Source organism: Leuciscus leuciscus (genome assembly GCF_965113295.1).
Source record: "Leuciscus leuciscus genome assembly, chromosome: 12".
Lineage (NCBI taxonomy): Eukaryota > Metazoa > Chordata > Actinopteri > Cypriniformes > Leuciscidae > Leuciscus > Leuciscus leuciscus.
In genome coordinates, this window is record NC_138736.1 from 13,094,054 (window position 1) to 13,115,321 (window position 21,268).

General features: G+C 38.3%; 1 protein-coding gene across 1 annotated transcript; it reads right to left on the reverse strand.

The window, feature by feature from the left end:
* Nucleotides 1-733: 733 nt before the first annotated feature.
* On the reverse strand, nt 734-21,094 carry nsun2 (NOP2/Sun RNA methyltransferase 2). Its single transcript, XM_082185292.1, has 19 exons — nt 20,875-21,094; nt 20,491-20,648; nt 19,078-19,182; nt 18,873-18,978; nt 16,818-16,889; nt 16,600-16,684; nt 16,305-16,497; nt 14,954-15,028; nt 14,184-14,314; nt 12,634-12,707; nt 11,570-11,700; nt 11,224-11,320; nt 10,788-10,996; nt 10,200-10,292; nt 9,596-9,731; nt 8,587-8,667; nt 7,734-7,872; nt 3,832-3,871; nt 734-1,419 (listed from the first exon to the last, which is right to left on the reverse strand). Exons 1-19 carry the CDS (start codon nt 20,956-20,958, stop codon nt 1,104-1,106), a joined length of 2,325 nt encoding a protein of 774 aa, XP_082041418.1. The 5' UTR covers nt 20,959-21,094; the 3' UTR covers nt 734-1,103.
* Between the last annotated feature and the right edge of the window lie 174 nt (nt 21,095-21,268).

A 21,268-nucleotide genomic window follows, 5' to 3' on the forward strand; every position in this document is an offset into this window, starting at 1 on the left:
CCCCTGCTATTACCGTGAGCGTTACAATTTGGTACCAACTCATCTTGAACCTTTTGTGCTGTGAACATGAAATCCTGTATCTTAAAGAAAGACGTGAGATTAATGTAAGCAACCAGACAACTTACAACATGCTACAGCCCTGCAGAGTTTGGTTCTATTCCTGCGCCAACACAAATACCCCTAGTTTTCAAATAAGCCTGAAGGACTGGATTAGCTGGACCAGGGTTGAAGCTACACTCTGCAGGGTTGTGTAAACTACCAGTGCACAAATCCTGGTTCCAAACATGCCCGAAAAACTTGCTGGTCTCGAACTAAGGAACCCATAACTTTAGTGTGCAGAATTTCAACAGCTCTCAAGGGGAGGTAATTCTGAAGGCTTCGATTAGCTGCTTCAAGGAGATTAGTTCGGGTTGGAGCTGAACTCTGCAGGACTGTGGCCCTCCAAAGCTACATCCAAAATCAGTAGGTACTACATTTGATGAGGAACAAACTTTGCAACTGTTAAAAAGTACATTCTATATGAATGTAATCCAGGGTGTACTACATTCATCATGATACCATTGTCATGTGATCTACCAGTATGTGCTGCTCTTCTCCTCTTGTCAAAGTGTCCATTGGATGTGCACTTCAGAATCTTGGGAAAAGTAGGTAATTCAGGTACTTTCATCTACTGTTATGAATGTGGATGAATGGCATGTGCACACACCACTTTAAAAAAAAAAGTATACTAAGATATTGACAAATGCCGTTTATTTCAAGTATCATAACAATGAATAAATTGGCATAATGTACAGTGTAAATCATGTACAAGTGTCTGAGAAATCAAAATGCACTGTAGGACTGAGCTGGTGTGAAACCATTAAACACTATAAATGACAGTTTAACAAAGTTGACTGAAAAGTGACAAATTTGTCCCTTAAACAAAAATGATAATAAAAACATATGCGACAGCAAATTCTTTAATCAATATTAAAAAAAGCTCTGATAAAATAATTGTTTCCAAATCAGTTCTTCAGAGGTTAGCCAACAAGGTACTCCCGTACAGGAAAAACAGTGAAGGTCCAGTCCATTTTTCTCCAGACCCATATTAACCACTTAGATATCTAACTTATAGGCCCATCACAAGTGCTGCCAACAGGTTCTGTGCTATTAGTGTTGGACTCTGAACCGTTTTGCTCCATTTCTGCACCTTCCTGTTTTACAAGATCAGACTCTTGGCTCAGGCCCTCAGCATCTTCTGTGCTTCCTTCCTGGGTTTCTGTTGAACCTTCGGTCCTCTTCCCTTGTTTGTCACGGAAGACTTCCACTCCCACCATGCGGAGGTAATGAAGACGCTCATTACGTGGGACAAAAGCCCTGATGGAAGTTTTCCCTCTCCAGCCGCACAAATCTATAGGACACTGAGGAGCATCCTGATCCCTGGAGAGATGATAAGAAATTAAAAGTTTAAGTTGATACAAGTGGGAAAAGAGCCAAAGAATGAGTGACAAAGGGGAGGATGAGAGAAGGCAAGGGGAAAGGAAAACAAGCAAATTATTGATCAGCTGCAGCGCAGACAGCGCCAGGAAACGGTGTGGAGTGTGACGGCGGCGGTTGGGGCACTTTTAAGAGCGTCTGTGATCAGATGGATGGAAAAAGAGAGTGAAAGATGATCAGGCGCGCTGTGCTGGAACAGGCAGTCATGTTTTCATATGGGGAGCCAGCAGCACGCTGCCAACAAAGGAGGATGACACCAGAGCGCCACGCGCCGCTAAACACAGTGACATCAGAGCTGCTCTCCGCATTTAAGTCACTCACTGTGATGAAACTGAAGAACAAGTGTGCACACGTCAATGAGAAAATAAGTGCTTTATGGGGGCTTGTATTAATGCAAAAATAAACTGGCATATTCAGATTGCCTTGATGGTGAAGGGCTAATTTAGACTTGTATTGTGCAGAAGGAATTCAAGCAATGATGCTCTGCAGCAAACATTTATGAACCATACAGTATACAGTTGTTTTCTGTCATTTTGTTGACATTTTGGCATTTAACAACTAATCACTGACTAAGTGCATCAGTACAAGTTCATTCTGTAGTTGCATTATGGCTTGGCTTATTGTAATCTATAATAACTTTTGCATGGAGACAAAGAGCCACTGCCAGTGATTTTTTTCTTAAATATTTGCCCCCTTGAAATCATTTTAACGTAATTAACATTTATAAACGACACTTCGATCCAACATACAAAGCATGTTGTACATTTCTTCAATTTAATAAATCAATTGTACACAGTCTAAAATACATAAATATCAAATAATTAAGTAAATAAATAAAATAAAAAATAAACTAAATTTTCAAATAAATATCCAAGTAAATAAAATAAATATAAAAATAAAACAAATACCTAAAACAATTTTAATAAATATAAAAATAAAACAGTACAAATAATGAATACATTTAAAATATCAAGTTAATAGTTAAACAAATAAAGATATCTAAATTAATGAATTTTTGCGGCATGTACATATTTTTGAATAATTTCCTAGATTTGCACAATCGGTCAGGTACATTTTAAACAATAAATTAGTAGTAGCTGCTGCGAGTACCGAGCATGTCTCATGTGCTGCGAGTTAACAATGATTTGGGGTTTGTTGCAGATTAGATTTACCGATTAAAATGTTGGGTGTGTTTGTGTGTGTGTGTGTGTGTAACAGAAATAGAGGGGGAGAGAGATAGGACGACACACTTTCCAGCTGGATTGACTAGTTTTCCACACAGTAAGGGCCATCAATGTGAAACATGACTGTCTGGTTGGCCAAACAATGAGCTTTCTGCTGAGAGAGACAATCAAGAGCTATTTATCTGTGAAGAGGAAGCTGGGTGCATCAGTTCAAGCCCTTTAATTATCAGACAAGGGGCGTAATGGCTACAAAGCGCTCAATCTCCATTCATTTGTCTCCTGACTGGCTGATGAATGGCAGGAATGCCATCGCAGAGCCCTCTGTGTACGTACAACACTGAAAGTTCCTGCCCACCTAGCGAGCCGTCTACCTAGAACGCATTAAGACTTCAACTGATGAAGAGGCCGCTCCAGAAATAAAGAAAACATAGGAAACAAAGCTGCTCCCTAAAATCAAATTGATCAAAACTTTTTTTTTGCAACGAGGAAGCTAGTTTGTGTCAATATGCAAGACTTCCGATTCATTATCTGCTATAGGTAAGTAACTAGAAATATAAATGCAGTAAACTGTAAAACTATCTACGCTATAAACCAGTGTTTATACTTGCAACAATATAATAAGGTATGAAATACCCGTTTGCAATACCAAGCAGCATAACGTGCTGCACAGCTAAAAATAACTGGAGATGACACTGGAACCCAGACACATTCAATTTACAAATGGCTGCGCCCACTCTTGCGTTAAAAAGGTGGATAGCCATCGCATATTAATCCCTTTCCATTCAGAATCTTTTTTCACTGAGCTCATCACAATACATTTAGGAAAATCTGTGTGCCATGCTATAAATTTTTTGTGATGTTAGCTTAGCAACACGCTAACATCAAACTCTATTGGAATCAATTAGAGTCATGTCTGTTGTGTGCTTCATTTAGAGCTGCAGCCTTTGTATTCCAAACCAGTCACTTATAGGTAACTTGGTTAGGATAGGTATTTTGGTTAGGATGTTGCCTTAGATGGCAGTTCACAGAGCTATGGTCTGTCATATGGAAGAATGAGGCATAGACTGCAGGCTAGATCAGAACTCAAGTCTAAAAGGTTCTTTACTCTTGTTCAAAAAAAACAAAACAAAAAAACAGTATGGTATTATGGATTATAAACACAAGCACTTACTTTGGATCTGGTAAGTATCGTAAAACAATGCTGCCCATTTCTGGAGAAAGAGAGAACAACATGACAAACATCACAACTTTGTTGTCTATAAGACGATGCTGAACTTTATCGAAGGGATTCAAAGCAAATGGTACTGGACACATTGGCAATACCAACTACTATGACAATTATTACATGACATGATGTATTTGCATATTCATTTACTTAAATATATATATTAAAAAGTAATCTACACACACATACAGTATCTCACAAAAGTGAGTACACCCCTCACATTGCAGAAAACATTTTAGTACGTCTTCTCAAGGGTCAATACTATAGAAATGAAACTTGGATATATTTTAGAGTAGTCAATGTGCTGCTTGTATAGCACTATATATTTACTGTCCTCTGAAAATAACTCAACATACAGCCATTATTGTTAAAATAGCTGGCAACAAAAGTGAATACACCCTAAGTGATAATAGCTGTACGTCGTTTAACCACGCAAAGTCTGCCTGACAGGACCATACAAATTTGTGTATCTTGTATTAGAGCAGTTAAAATTTGTGCTTTGAGTACAATTCTCTTATACTGACCACTGGATGTTCAACATGGCACCTCATGGCAAGGATTTGAGAATTAGAATTGTTGCTCTCCACAAAGATGGCCTAGGCTATAAGAATATTGGTAACACCCTGAAACTGAGTTACAGTAACAGGCCAGGGTCATACAGAGGTTTTCCAAGACGGGTTCCACTTGGAACAGGCCTCGCAAGGGTCAATCAAAGAAGTTGAGTCCTGGTGCTGTGCGTCAGGTGCAGAAGCTGGCTTCAAAAAACAGACGCATGAGTGCTGCCAGCATTGCTTTAGATGTTGCAGAAGCGGAAGGTCAGCTTGTCAGTGCTCAGACCATACACCGCACACTGCAAAAAGTCAGTTTGCATGGCCGTCATCCCAGAAGGAAGCCTCTTCTGAAGCTGGCTCACAAGAAAGCCCACAGTTTGCTGAAAGCAACCTGTCCAAGAGCATGAATTACTGGAACCATGTCCTGTGGTCTGATGAGACTAAAATAAACTTGTTTGGCTCAGATGGTGTCCAGCATGTGTGGCACCCTGGTAAGGAGTACCAAGAACATTGTGTCTTGCCTACAGTCAAGCATAGTGGTGGTAGCATCATGGTCTAGGGCTGCATGAGTGCTGCTGGTACTGGGGAGCTGCGCTTCATTGAGGGAAACATGGATTCCAACATGTACCATTCTGAAGCAGAACATGATGATGCCCTCCCTTCAGAAACTGGGCCAAACAGCATGATAACGACCCCAAACACACCGCCAAAATGACAACTGCCTTGCTGAGGAAGCGGCCAAGTATGTCTCCAGACCGGAACCCTATTGAGCACCTGTGGGGAATCCTCAAGTGGAAGGTGGAGAGATGCCATGTGTCTAACATCCAGCAGCCCCATGATGTCACTGAGGAGTGGAAGAGGACCCTAGCAACAACCTGTTAGAGCTTAGATCGGGCCCAAAAAAAAATAAAAAATAAAAATAAATAAAGCCCGACCCTACCCAAGCCCATTAACTGTAATTATAAGCCCGAGCCAGATTTAAAGGACAAGTTCGGTATTTTACACTTAAAGCCCTGTTTACAGATCGTATCTGATGAAATAGAACGGTTAAGATTAAAATTTGGACACATGCTCCTGTCCCGAGAATTTTAGGTTTATTTCGCTTTTGTGGACCTATTTTGCCAAACGCGTCACACCCGTGATTCTTCCGTTGAGAGCTTGAATAATAGACACTCCAGCCCAGTTGGTGGCGATAATGCACCTTTGCCAATTGCAAGCAAACCACGGGCATTTCATTGAATACACAGAAGAAGCAGAAGAAGAAGCGGCGGAGTAATACCGTAAAGGTGCTGCGGTCTCACAGCACGTCCTATTAAGTCAATGGAGCTGGACAAAAACTACGATAAAACCTGTTGGAATGCATCTTTTTCAGCGATTTTTGATGGAACATATCAGTGAACACCCCTGACCACTCGGTGAGTTTCACGTCTTTGTAAACGAAAGTTTAATGTGTTTTTAGGACGGAATCTTCCAGTGCATATAGACAACCATTGTGGGGGTGGTGGGGGGGAAGCGAAATAAACCTAAAATTCTCGGGACAGCAGCATGTGTCCAAATTTTAATCTTAACCGTTCTATTTCATCAGATACGATCTGTAAACAGGGCTTTAAGTGTAAAATACCGAACTTGTCCTTTAAACCCCACCATTTTATAATACATGGGCCGTTATAACTGACGTTCTCAACTACAATTCCGAGTTGTTTGAACTACAGAAATCTGTTTAGAATTATCTTAGTGAATAATGCAACAAGGACGAAGCATGTAAACTGCGTTGTTTGTTTATTCAGAATGGAATGGACTGGACATGGAATGGAATGGAATGGAATGGAACACTCGACAAAGCCAACACATATGTTGTCACTCCCCACGACTTGTTTAAAATGGTTCCATAGCTCCGACTTTCCTTCAAACTTGCTCAAAGTTAATTCTCCTGTTTTTTTGTTTCTTTACATCTTCGAGCTCCATGTTGCACTTAAGCTACACAATAAAGCACAGCAAGCCCAGTGTGATGCGTGCAAGTGGAGGAGACACAGCGCCCGAGGATAGTGGTGGGAAATATCGGCCCGACCAGGCATTACTCACTTTTGTTGCCAGCTATTTTAACAATAATGGCTGTATGTTGAGTTATTTTCAGAGGACAGTAAATATATAGTGCTATACAAGCAGCACATTGACTACTCTAAAATATATCCAAGTTTCATTTCTATAGTATTGACCCTTGAGAAGATATACTAAAATGTTTGCTGAAATGTGAGGGGTGTACTCACTTTTGTGAGATACTGTATATAATACCACTCTTATTGTTTTACAGATTTTCTTTTTAGAGCTTCTTTCTATACATCCATCCACCAACCTATAATGTGCATGTAATTTTTTTAATGCATACATTAAATGTAGCATTGCATCAATTATTAACATCTTACATTTGTAATTACAGGGTTCCCAGACCTTGGTTAACTTCAAATTCAAGGACCTTTCAAGGACTTTCCAGGTCCAATACCTTCAAATTCAAGGACTCAATGTGGGGACACATTTCAAGTGAGAGCAAGGTTACATCGTGTTACCTTGTAAGATACAATGTTACAGTTTTCATATCAAACACAACTATGCAAAAAAGCTTTTTTTTGCATTTATTTTTGGCCAAATGACAGAGATCTGATATTCTATTTGTCGTATTTGTTTTGCATGAAACTGAAGAATATTCGGTACATCCTATGCTGTATTGATCTGATATTAACTTTTGCATGGATTTTATTGAAAAGAGCTTAGGCTCATGTAACCAGCCTATTTTTGCAATGTTTCACAGTGTGTCTGTGAAAGGTTGAGGTACCATCATAGTAGTTTCGTGTGCTTGAATGTCACGGCAACGTACTACACAAAGTACCTCACGTGGGAAACACTTAACGTAACGCGTAAATGCGCATAAGTAATGCAAATCAAGCAAGCTAGTATGCATAGGCCATGAAGTGTTGGAGAAATAACACATTAGTGGACCGGAGGGAATAACATGGAATTTTTTCCAGAAAACTTCTTGCACAAAATAAATTCAAGCACTTTCAAGGACCTGTATCTATGTATGTTTATTTTCAAAAACAGTCCAGGGCCTTGAAGTTTTTTTGTTTTTTTTGATTCACAAACTTTCAAGGATTTCAAGGACCTGTGGGAACCCTGTAATTAGTGTGTGTGTGTCTGTTATGATAGCATAATGACATCTTTAGAGTTCACTCATCTTCTCAGCATTCAAAACTGCAAACCTGTACATTTTAACATGGCCAAGAATTCATAAATAGCACTGACCAAGTTTCTTGGCGTGACTGTGAGCATCATCTCCAAGGTTTCTGAGGAAGGGGTTCTCCTGCGTGAGAAGAACCTTCACGTCCTCCACAGTGATGTTAATGATTCGGGCTCTGATGTAGGGGCACAGTGTGTAAATACCCTGGAGAAAGACATCAGTATAGAGTCAAGGATTGAATTTTCTTTTTCTCAAACTCACACACACACACACACACACACACACACACACACACACACACACACACACACACACACACACACACACACACACACACACACACACACACTTTCCAGCTCTGAGAAAAGCATGTAACCTCAGGATGATTAAGTCTAGTTCAAAATGCATTTCCATTTCTCTTTCCCATTAATTCAGCCCTGGAAAGTAGCAGACACATTTTAATCTATTTCTTCATCTATGGGAAGATAGAATAAATACACATACACAAATTCACATAACAGATCTTCCTTTAGCTAAAAATCAATACTTTGTTGTGGAAAATGGAAATGGACGTTCCCTCTAGAGCAGACAGAAAGGCAAGCTGAGGTTATTAACAGCATGTTGAGATTAACTCGTTTCCCTTTAGACCACTGAACCTAGTTTTTGAGCAAAATAACATCTGAGACATCTGAGCGTTGCTTTAATTATAGACAGATTATTGCCGTACGACTTAAAGCCTTTTTGGTTAAAATTGCATGTGAAATTCAACCATTTTACCTTCCAGAAATATCTTTTTAAAAAATAATTTATTTTAAAAGATCTCTTTTCAACATTTTGGTTGTATGCAATGCACGTACGTTAGTCAAACACAACTACTACATAAAACATTATTTAAATCAAACTGTTTTAAACGCACACCTCCTGCGCCAGTCTGAAAGCACAACCAAACTCTTCTCCATCAGTATTTCTGGACCAGACCTTAACTCCTGTGTTTATAACCTGCAGAAATACAGAAAATGTGAAATTATTATTTTTCTTATTACTTTTTTGTTATTATTATTATTATTATTAATTATTATATACATTAAAAGAGTACATTACAAATAATAGTAACAGCATTATTTTATGGATAAAATACATAATAAATATACATTTATAATATATTTGTTATTTTATAAATAAAATGTATATATTAATAAAAGTAGTATTTGAGTATTGTCATCAGCATCACTGGCTATTACATGGCAGATACATATTAAACATTTAACAACATAATATAAGTACAATATAATGAAAACAAACTTGGACAACGAAAATAATAATACTAATAAAAATTACAAAATGAGTACAATTATATAAAAGATTCTTTAAAAAAAATTCTGGATCCATAAATAAGTCCTTAAAAGTTTGTCCTGATAAAAAGACATTATCATCTCATAACATTAAAGAATATGTTTTACAGACAAGTTGGTACTACAGTATTAACATTTTGGTGCTTCTTCACCCTTTATAAAAACAAATATAATTATGAAAAAATAAGCAGACAGACAGATAACTACCCAAATACCAAATTAATGGTATTAATTAACCATATTATGTTAATTCCTCTGAGCACAAATAATGCATCAAAGGATGAGGTGTATAAGCGTTTACAGTGCGGTTCTTTGTTCTAACGTATCTCCAGTGATGTCTGTTTACATTAGCAGCAGATGGTTGTTTCATACTTGATGAATGTGAAGGCACTAGAGCACAGAAAGAGATGAGATCATAGTGAGGCTGCTGTCCCCATCTGCCTATACGCCATCCTCAATCACTACTAGCACTGATGAAGGACCTTCAGACAGAGAGAGAGAGAGAGAGAGAGAGAGAGAGAGAGAGAGAGAGAGAGAGAGAGAGAGAGAAAGAGAGAGAGAGAGAGAGATCTTGCCTTCATTCTCTCACTGTTGTTGAGCAGAACATTACGGAGCTCTTTAGACACCATGTACAGGTGCCTCTTCTTGCCTTCATGGGTTCGAGTTAACACGTTAAGCTTGGGGAAATCTGGAGAGAGGTCGTAGAAAGCTCTGGAACAGACAAAGAAATATCACAGGATAAAATAAATGATGGCTAAACAGAGGGGGAAAAAATGCACATATGCGCACAGCACTGAACATTCTGCGACATATGGAGCAGAGGCGTTGTCTCCCACAAGTCAAAATGGCGGGGTGCCAGCGCTGTGGCACTGTGCATCTGTGTGAGAAAATAAATAAAATTCATCACAAACAAAAGACGGAGTCACAATGACGGAATGATAATGATCACATAATCCATTCATGTGATTGGTCACATAGGATGAATAGCGCAATAACAGATAACCACTCATATTTTTACACACATAAAGCTCCAGCCTACTCAGTGTGAATATATTCAGGCATCGGGAACACAGTGGCATCAGACAAATAAAACATAAAAAAACAGAAGCAAGATATGAGAGCATTTGTAAAAGCAGTATGTGTGTTGAGCAGCAAGGTTTTGTCCATGGAGGCACTCACTGGATGGGAGGAAAGATGGGGTCATCCTCTGTCAGAAACACAAAAGGATCCTCTTTGAAGCCAAAGAGTTTCATCTTCTTTGGAGGAGGGGGGCTGGAACAGACAGAGCACTTCATGTCAATAGAAAGCAAAGTGCAGAAGAATGTAACACCGTCCACCAGGGGGCACTGACATCAACACTACAAGTAAGGCCTGAATATGGCTGTTTGGAATGGTTGCTGCCTGCATGTCTACTATTATGCCTACCTAGTATGTGAAACAGATTATGCAAAGATGTAGGCATTTAAATGTAGTCAAAAATCACACAAGTATTATTCACATGAAATTGTGCCAGTTGCAACTCAAAATAATATGGCATCATGTTTTTCTTAAAAACTACTTTTATTTTCACATTAAGGAGCCATTTAAAAGTCGGATGAAATGGAAGTTGTGGGGGTTTTTTTTCTTTTTTTTCTCTATTGTGACATTTATCCAAGTGAAATGCACAGCACAGAAAGAACAAAATTAATCAACAGCAGAGAGAACAATAGGGTGACTGAACAAGGTGCCGGCGTACGCCCACATATACACCTAGCTAAGGACACTCACCCACAGACATTGTCTTTCTTGACCTCTGAAAGGTCAGGGGTATCTGGGACAGACGGGTTTCCCTCTGCAGGAGTCTCTTCCTCCACTGCTTCAACAGGGGTGTCAGTAGACAAGCCGTCTGATGGAGGGACCTCAGCTGGAGACGCCCCCATCTGTAGCTCTTCTGCGGGAGCCACATCACTGGAGGCGTTCACATCCTTATTACGAAGCTACAGAGACACAGACAAAGAAAGGACAGAGACAAAGGCATCGATGAGCATTCGCTAGCTTCCCATTTCAAATGCAATGAAAAATAAGGTGGATTCATCCAAGAAAATGGGCTTATTAGGGCAGTCAAAAAAATAAATAATACCATAAATGTACTCCCATACAACTTCAATGCTCTCTTTGCATTTTATATACCGGTAATATGTATAAAGTCTGCATTTTCTAATACCTTTGGGAAACGGCGGTTCCACGGCATGGGCTCCTTCTTAACTAACACAGCCACAAAAAACCCTCCAGTGTTCTGGTGATGGGGCAGTATTCTCATACTGAAAACACAAATCAAAGCACCATAACACTGTTACAACTTAAAATCAGTGTAAATTGGGTTCACACACCCGAGAGAGTTTACTCAACATTCGTATTGCTCCACTAGTACTGTGGTGGTATACTACCATCTGGTGGAGGGTTTTGGTAATACACAGATCAGCCCTAGAGGCTTGTGAAAAGCATTTTGTATCATAGGAACATACAAATACAAATATATACATATATACATATGATCAAAAGAAACTTGCCATCTCTCCAGTCTCATATTCGCCAGCTTCTCGGGGTCTGTTGGCGGAAACATGGTGGGTCTGATCTGGGTGTGTCGACTTTTTGGCACCTCTGACCAGTCAGAAAACCACTGACCCTCTTTCGTCATTACCTATATAAGAGCAGAGCAAGATTACACTATCGTTCAAAAGTTTGGGGTCAGTTATTTGGAAATACAATTATATTTTAAGCAAAGTATGCATTAAACTGATTAAAAGTGACAGTTAAGGCATTTATGCAAATAAATGCAGTTCTTTTGAACGATATATTCGTCAAAGTATCCTGATTTTGTTTTTTACCATGGTTTCCACAAAAATATTTGGCAGCAAAACTGTTTTCAACATTGATAATAATAAGAAATGTTTCTTGAGCACCAAATCAGCATATTAGAATGATTTCTGAAGGATCATGTGACACTGAAGACTGGAGAAATGATGCTGAAAACTTTGCCATCACAGAAATAAATTGCATTTTAATTTATATTCAAATAGAAATGGTTATTTTAAAATTTTAATATATTTGACTTTTTACTGTATTTTTTATCAACTAAATGCAGCCTTGGTCAGCCTTCTTTCAAACACAAAAAAATGGAAACTTCTTTTAGTATAAACCACCAATGGTGTAAAGTTTACAATGTATACATTTCAACATCAATGGATATTTAACCTGCACTTCCACCTCAGGGAAATTTTCTAAGATGCAGCATCACACATGGAATATTCTCATATAAGCCATCAAAATGAAAATAAGGATCAAAATCACGATTGGTCTTAAGAGTTCTGCAGTTTTATAAAGATCAAAATAAATAATAAACAAACAATAATGCAATTTCATTAATATTTATGGCCAGTATGCGTGACAGAATGTCCTTACTGTGGCCCTCACTCCAGTGAGAGCCCCAGTTACCAACAGTCTTATGCCCCTGCTGCAATGAATGAAGAGAAATGACTACGCTAACGTAAAAGACAAACCAATGCAACATTCATAAGCAGGAACAGCATGAACAGAAATTAATGTCAGAGAGTGGAGGATAACAGTTCATTACTTTCCAAGATGTTATTCCAGGCATATATTTGAGTCCTGGGAGATCTGCAGAGGCATCTGCTAACTCTAAAGCACCTGAGAAATAAACAGAAGAGTGAAGAAGAAACCACAGGAGGGAGAGGGGAGAAAAAGCAGAACAAAGTTGAGGTGGCATGGCAAGGTAAATACGTCCCATCACTTATTTAATGCTTGACCCAAAATTGCATTTCCCACATGTTTTGTATTTTATATCAATGAAGATACACACAACACGTGTGAGGGTGAACCATAAAAAAAACACCATTTCAGTTACTTGGAACAAAATATATAACTAAATACTAGGGGTGTAACGGTTCACAAAATTCACGGTTCGGTATGATACACTTGTGTCACGGTTCGGTACGTTTTCCATAGGCTACAGCAAAAATAAATAAATGGCAGAGAAATTTCCTTGAATTCATTTTTTTTTTAAATTATTTTATTTAATGAAACTAACATCATAAAGTATGATTTTTTTTTTTTTTTTTTACTGAGCAATAATGGAGCTAAACTTGACTCTTCTTATGAGCATATAAAACAAAACAGCTCCTTGGACAAAATGAAATGTAATATTGTAGTAGTAGGCTAGTTATAAACAAAGGTTTATTTTAGTTCAGATTAACATTTGAGGGCAATTGTATTCATAATGTCAAAATAAAACAGACGTAATGTTACTTGAAAGCATTATAGCCCAGTATTCCTGACAAACTTCCATACCTTGCAGTTAGTGTTACTACAGTAAATCCATTCCACGGTGAATGTTGCTGATCTGTGGACACCGGCCAGTTCATTCATGGCACGATGTTTCTTCCTGGTTTCCACGTCAGCTCTGTTTGATCCGTTAATAACAGAGAAATGTGCATGTTTCTCACTAGATCTCGCAGCGATGTTATTACTTCAGTGGCGAATTCAAAAAGCATTTGAAATTCCAATGCATTCTTTACTGGTCTGGATCTCTTAGCGCTCTGTGGTGTTGTTTGATCAGGCTCGTGCATAGGGCTCGCGAGTCCCGCTTCACAGGTCAAAACTGATAAACGGTCCACACAAACACAATAAGAGTAGCTCAGTTTCGTTCCTTACATTGCATTTGCCAGTTGATGTTGTGGTCGCGCCAGCCTCTATGAGCGCGCTTGCCACCCGCGACGCGCCTTCATTTGAAATAACGAAATTTGGGTCGGCTGAAAAAATGGTCCAACGAACCGTTCGGTACGTAATGCGTACCGAAAACCGAACCGAAAGCCTCGTACCGAACGGTTCTATACGAATACGCGTATCGTTACACCCCTACTAAATACACTTTCAATTATACAAATTAAATAAATAACTGAAAAAAAAAAAACATTTCAAGATTTATCACGATTTAGTTTAACATGAAGTACTAAAATTTCAAAAAATGTAAATGAATAAACTACATAGACATTTAAAAACTGAAAAAGACAAAAACACAACAAAATAAGTACAACTTTAAAATTAACTGCATTTTTTTTTTTTTACAAATCAAATTCATGGGGCAGAAATGTTTCCTTCACGTACCTTCACTCTTCTCCAGCAGGGCAGCGATGACTGCTTCATCCTCGATGGGGTTCAGAGAGCAGGTGGAGTACACCATCCTGCCCCCTACAGCCAACTGCTCCACACCTCGCACCGCGATCCTTATCTGCAGCCTGACAGAGAAGGAGACAAATTGAAAATACACACACACACACTTAGAGCATAACTAACTGCTCTTTTCTGCAACCACTGCAACCTCAGAATGGAGAGACAGCATGCACACACACACACACACACACACACACACAGAGACCCTTGCTGACAGAGCAACAAAGAAATTAGATGCAACATCCCGTTTCAGTAATCACGTACAGAAAACACATCACTGCTAATTCACTGCCGCTGCCAAATAGCTAAAGCTCCAGACACAATGATCATCATGCATCAAGACTTGGGTTTATCTCAGAGCATGAAGGCTCTAGGATGTGTTCAGAATGAGTACTAGTGTACTGCTAACAGAACAGTATACTCTGCACTGTAGTACAGAAGTATGATGCATTGTTATCACAGGACTTCAATTCAGTTGTGTATCCAGCAAATACCCAAGAATCTAAAAATGTCTTTATTGGTTTTGAAAAGTAGTTGTAAAAATAATAAAACAATTAACACACATGGGGGGGGGGGGGGGGGGCTATATCATGATATATATCGCTATTGTGAAATAAAATTTCTCATATCGTGAAATTCGATTTTGGTCATATCGCCCACCCCAATATTCAGAACATAGCCCAAGTGAATTATACTGGTCTTACCCATGGAGCTGCAGGCTGTTACTGGTTGTCCATTTTTTCCACACGTCAATGTTTTTCCTCATTGTTCCATCTCCACTGTATAGATAAAGGTGCTGATTTTATTGTTTGCAGTTTAACTGTAACTCCATATCAGATCATTTCATGTGTCTGTCAGGCATAAAGCAGACTTAATTAGTGGTTCTTCACAATAAAGCAAAGATGAAAGATTGTCATCACCAGATTTATTTCCTTTAAGTAATTTTAAACTGGAATTGATAACTTAAGAGAGTTCCTGTGGTCATATGCCATTTTTAAAATCAATTACATCAGTGTTTGGTAACAAGGCAGCACATTTTGAATCAAGGAAACTACAGTCCTATATGGGCCAAAACACAAGCCATAATTACACCTTTAAAGTCAACTTCAAATAATTTCATCGCCGGAGAGAAACCAGGCTGACCACACTGTGTATGTGTAAGATGTTTGGCCTGCTGGTACTGAGCAGACTATATTATGCTTGGCACCTGATTCTGCTGCAGGCCAAGTATAGACTCCACCAATTATAAACTTACTCTAGTATATGTTACATGCTGGGAAGAGACTGACCGCTCAACCGAAAACACAAAACTCTGGCGTTTATGTGTGCCTCTATTATTGTGATGCCTATATTTACATAATCATAAACTTCATATCTCTGTACAAGAAAACAGCATTCTTTTCTTTTGGTATGACAACTCACAATGGCTCTAGAAAAATCGCAAGAAAATCTACAGGTTTTAAAGGGGTCCTATTATCCTTTTTTAATTTTTAGTGTGTAATGTTGCTGCTTGACCATCTGACGACAATATTTAAGCAACCAATAATTACACAGAAACCAGCCTATCAGGTTGAAGCTTGCGCAAAGGTTTTTTCCAGACACTTAAAAGTAACCAGACTTTTTCTGTCTTGCATTTATAGCTCAGATTAGCTCAAACCTTGCCAAAATCTTAATTATTTTTAAGGTGGTTTGGATGTTTTTTCCCCCCGTTTTTTGTTGTTGTATTATTAGCTTTTATTTTTATATTTAAGCTTAAGCATTTGATATGTGCTCGTAATTTTTATTAGCTTTTTAATTTTTTTTTATTTAGCTTGAATTTATTTTTAATTCCGTTTTAGTAATTTTAGTACTTAACTTTAGTACTTAAGGTTTAACTTATTTAAAATAAACATTTAATTTCAGTTACTGGCCAAGGCAACATTTCTAATTTTCACATACGTTTTTCCATCTAATATTTTTATTGAAAAACTAGATCATTTTCATAAGACTCAATAAAAAACAACTCAAGTAGCATCTCTGGGTCTAAGCCGAGACCCTCACCATAAAATTCCTCACCTGCAGGGTACGTCACACAGGATCCGGTCATAAAACAGGACCTCCTTCTTCCCGTCCTGATCAAAGTGCAGACGTGGAATGTTAGATGCATCATGGTTTACCACCATAATACATGGACTGTTTAATCTCTTGGCCTGGTGGACCAGCAGGTAACAGCGCTTATTATCCACATCATTGGCAATTACAAAACCCTCTGGAGACACAGAAGAGACGGAGGACAACTATAAGATATGATCATATTACATCTGTATTGAATTCATTATATATGAACCCATAATAACAAGCAACAGTTTACCAGGGAAAGGCACATCCATATCAGAGTGAAGCATCTCTATTAGTTGAGCAGTTTTGGACCCTGGAGCAGCACACATGTCCAGAATCTAGTTATAAAATCCAGAAAGATGACAGAGATAAGACAAATTATAAAAAAATTCCCAGTGAAGAAAACACGCTATAGAGAAAACATTCAGTTGGTATTCAAGGAAGCTCATGATGATGTTGTTGAAGATGTACCTTATGTTGAGAATCGATTTTCATTAGAAGAGGAGGAATCATACTGACTGCTTCCTGTCTGCTGATATTACCCTGATGGAGTAAATAACAGTGAGAAAAAATAAACTACCATTTGTGGTTGATCAAAAAATTATATTATATTTGAATAGAATGAGGCATTTATATAGCGCTTTCATATGTACTACTGTACACCCAAAGCGCTTGACAATCATATCAGGGGATCTCTCCTCAACCACCACCACTGTGTAGCATCCACTTGGATGATGCGACGGCAGCCACAGTACAACGGCGCCAGTGCGCTCACCACACACCAGCTATAGGTGGAGAGAGGAGAGAGAGTGATAGAGCCAATTCAATGTAAGGGGATTATTAGGAGGCCATGATTGGTAAGGGCCAATGGGTGGAAATGTGGCCAGGACACCGGGGTTACACCCCTACTCTTTACGAGAAATGCCATGGGATTTTTAATGACCACAGAGAGTCAGGACCTCGGTTTTACGTCTCATCCGAAGGACGATGCTCTTTGACAGTATAGTGTCCCCGTCACTACACTAGGGCGTTAGGACCCACACAGACCACAGGGTGAGCACCCCCTGCTGGCCTCACTAACACCTCTTCCAGCAGCAACCTGGTTTTCTCAGGAGGTCTCCCATCCAGGTACTAACCAGGCTCAGCCCTGCTTAGCTTCAGTGGGCAACCAGTCTTGGGCTACAGGGTGATATGGCTGCTGGATCTTTGCATTAATTCGTTTTATTTTATTTTATAACCACTAGGACACATTTCTCAATACTTGGGTCACTTTTTCAAAACTCTTCATACAGATCTCCCAACCAACTTTCAGCTCAGCACAGCAGTTAACCTCACATTCAAAATACACAAACTACCAAAACAATTTATACATGTCTCAAATCAACTCATTCTTCCATAACACTAGCAAAGGTTGTCAACTAACAAACACTGTCACTCATAAAACAATGACCTAAAAACACTAACATCCGGTAGCTTTATACAATGTTTTCTTTTGTGAAATTTCTTTACAAAACAAGAATGACACTCTCTGCAGTTTAGGATTCACTGCAGTATGTGTTACATGGTCCACGTTTACATTACAGTACAAAAGTTTTCCCCACATCACCCTAGCCCAAGAATGGTTGTCCACTGAAGCTAATGATGAGACATTAAACGGGGGTCCTGACTCTCTGTGGTCATTAAAAATCCCATGGTACTTCTTGTAAAGAGTAGGGGTGTAACCCCGGTGTCCTGGTCAAATTCCCTCCACTGCCCTTTATCAATCATGGCCTCCTGATATTCCCCATCCATTAGCTCTATTCCCTCTCCACCTATAGCTGATGTGTGGAGATCGCACTGGCACCGTTGTTCTATGGCTGCCGTCACATCAGTGGATACTGCACACTGGTGGTGTTTGAGGGGAGACCACCACTTTACTATGTACTACTGTGCATCCAAAGCGCTATACAAGAGTGTATAGCGCTTTGAATGCACAGTAGTACATAGTAAAGTTCTATATAAATGCCTCATTCATTCAATCATTTATGCATTCATTCAAAAATTAAAGCTACATCTAATTGTTTTGATAGCATTTCATTTTTTTAATTCAGTATACAATTCAATATGGTATTACTGTAGAAATATATCAAACTGCATCATTTTTTATTATTTTAGGTTTTTAGCTTAAGTTTAACAGTTTTCAAAAGAGTATGTAAACTTGTACAAATTGTTTTGTAGGTATATCATTTTGGTGGTGTTTGTGTCTAAGTGAGAAATGTATTCATGTAATTTGAATGCATTTTGTGCCAAAGCAATGAGAAATGATCCGCAGTTTAACCCACATAGACTGCTGTTTTGTCAAAATTTAACCCAAGAATGGAGAAATGTGTCAGGCGTCATCGCTCATCTGCGGTTAAAAACGAAGCTAAGAATCAATTCTGAAATTCTCAGAATTGTGATGCATCGATTTTTTTTCTCCCACCCTTAGTGTACACTATTGAATATCTGCAGACACACGCCTTGAAGTGCACCAAAATTTTAATTTACCGATTCGGTTTCGCTGACCAAGAACTGGTGGAATTTCTCCAGGAGTGGAGACTTGCGTAAGATCTTTCTGCTCAGATTAGTGTGCCACGCCAGTTCATCAGGATACCTATAACAGCATAATGAGAGTAAAAATCTGATCTGAAGTATATGTTCTACATATTTCCAACTCACAAATAAAACACAAACAAATTGTTCTCCATCTTACCAACTTAGGGGCTGAGGAGCCTCAATCTTCTGCCCATCCACCTCAAGATCTTGTACCTCTTTGAAGTATTTCTCTTTAAGAGTATGAAGGATTTCTTTTGCATGACTGAATATTAAAGGAGTTGAGAAAGGGAAAAACATTATTGTATAATTGCATCGTCCTCTGAACTATCCAGGAAAGTTGTTAAATAATATGGCCTTGTCAATGGTCAGTGCTGATAACAAAGCAGGATGGCTAATGGCGAATAAACAGAAAAAGTTTCTCAGAAGTAAATAAAAGTTAAACCATTTTTTAACCATCACCCCTGTTTTTGAGCATAGATCTGAACTTAAATGGTTGGAATTCATGAATGTTTTCAAATTACAGACCGGTTGGTCTCTTTTTAATGAATATACTATTTAACATTTTATATTTTATACAAAATAAACATTTGGCAAAATTAAATGGGACTCTAAAATTTGTAGATAATCCAAGTCATATCATGTTTAACAAAGCTGTGTTCCAAATTTGAAGCTGATATCACAAAAATGTTGGTTTTCAAAAATTCCTGCAAGAATTTGTTTAGGCACTATACCAAAAAAAGCCAGTGGGATAACACCCGCATTCCATTGAATGTTTTTGACCTCCTTTTACAAATTAATACATTTCTGTCACAAAATCTCTTCTATAAAAAAACAATATGGAACCTTGAGTCTCAGACCTATCCAACAATGTGTTTTGTCAATATTAGATTTTAAAATAGAGCAGCAAATTTTGTAAAATATGAAACAATGCTTAAAAAAAAAAATTCAAGTAAGCTTTCCATGTCCAATTTCAAAAAGGTTTCATGATGAAATTTGAGTCTTTAGAGTTGGCATGAAACAGAAGCTGTACTAGTCTTATCTTCTCGTTGTGACATATATCTGAGTGAAATGGCATCTTGAACAAGAAAAAAAAAAAAATGTAGGGCAAGACTTGATTTTGTCCATCGGGAATAGATTTGATCATTGTGGGTTGCTATTTCTGTGATCTCAAGTGAGTGACAGGTTGTACTGGCCTGGCACCATCATGGCAGAAAAGAGATGTTGTTGCTTATGTTGCTTAAAGATTATGAGTGCATATGAATAAAAAAATTTAAAAAACAATGATGTGCACGGATAAATCTTTTATAATAAGCACTGCAACATTCCACAAAAAATAATAATTGTCCATTTTGATTTAATAGTGACTTCCAACTTTCGAACGACACCTAATTTTTGATGATTACTAGAATATGTTATAGGGAAAAGAGGCAATAAAAAAAGCGTGCCAAGTGTCTTGCTACTAGGAGACTGACAGTTAACAGGTTAACATCATAATTCAAATTGTGTGGCAGTAAAAACACTGTTTGTCATGTAACGTAAAACGTTTGGCTCTGCAGAAAATGTCAATCACCTCTTGTATCCTGTGATTCGTATTGTAGCTGGCAGTGGCTCCCTCATGGCCTCCATGAACTCCTCAAACTCTCCATCTGGGACAATCTTCAGCTCTTTGTAGTAATGCTCAAAGAGTTTGTTTTCCTTGATGATCTCAGAGTATCCAGCTCCCCAACCCTGCAAAAAGAACCCGTGAGAGTGCACCAATTTTAAGTATACTATATTACTACCCACATCCCATCAACAACGAAATTAAATTCTTATATAAATATATCTACAATAATTTTGATGTGACTATATGATGTGTGTATTTACAATGTAGCATAATGTTAAATGTATAAATGAATATGCAGCATTGGCACTGAGCAGAAGAGTGAGAAGCTAGAGAAGTTAGCAAACTCACAGCATCATCTCTGCTCCTTTTCGCCTCTGGTTTTCCATCTCTGTACTGCTGAGGTTTTTGTCTGTTTCTATTTCTTCTGCCCATGTTGCAGACGCATACAACCCTGGATATAAACCTGCGTTGCGTGATGATTGAATGTCTTAATAATGTATAAGTAACTGTACTTCTCAGCTCCTGCTGAACTCAACTCACGTGTATGTGACGCAGTCCAAACAAGCGCACATTCAACTGAAAGACCCCTTCTTTGGTGTCCGCAATATTGCCCGACTGAAAGACTCCTTCTTTGTCGGATTTAAATTTAAATGCAGTAGTATTTATTCTAAACCTTTGGCATTAAATCCAAATAAACGTATTGCCAGATAAAAATAACACAACATTCTATGATGTCAAAATA

Excerpts from the sequence above, each read along its gene's own strand:
- nsun2 (XM_082185292.1), bottom strand. The coding sequence starts at position 20,958 with ATGGGCAGAAGAAATAGAAACAGACAAAAACCTCAGCAGTACAGAGAT. Across the intron at positions 11,321-11,569 it reads AATATGAGACTGGAGAGATG|TATGAGAATACTGCCCCATC; the intron begins GCAAGTTTCTTT and ends TTGTGTTTTCAG. Across the intron at positions 8,668-9,595 it reads ACAACAGTGAGAGAATGAAG|GTTATAAACACAGGAGTTAA; the intron begins GCAAGATCTCTC and ends GTATTTCTGCAG.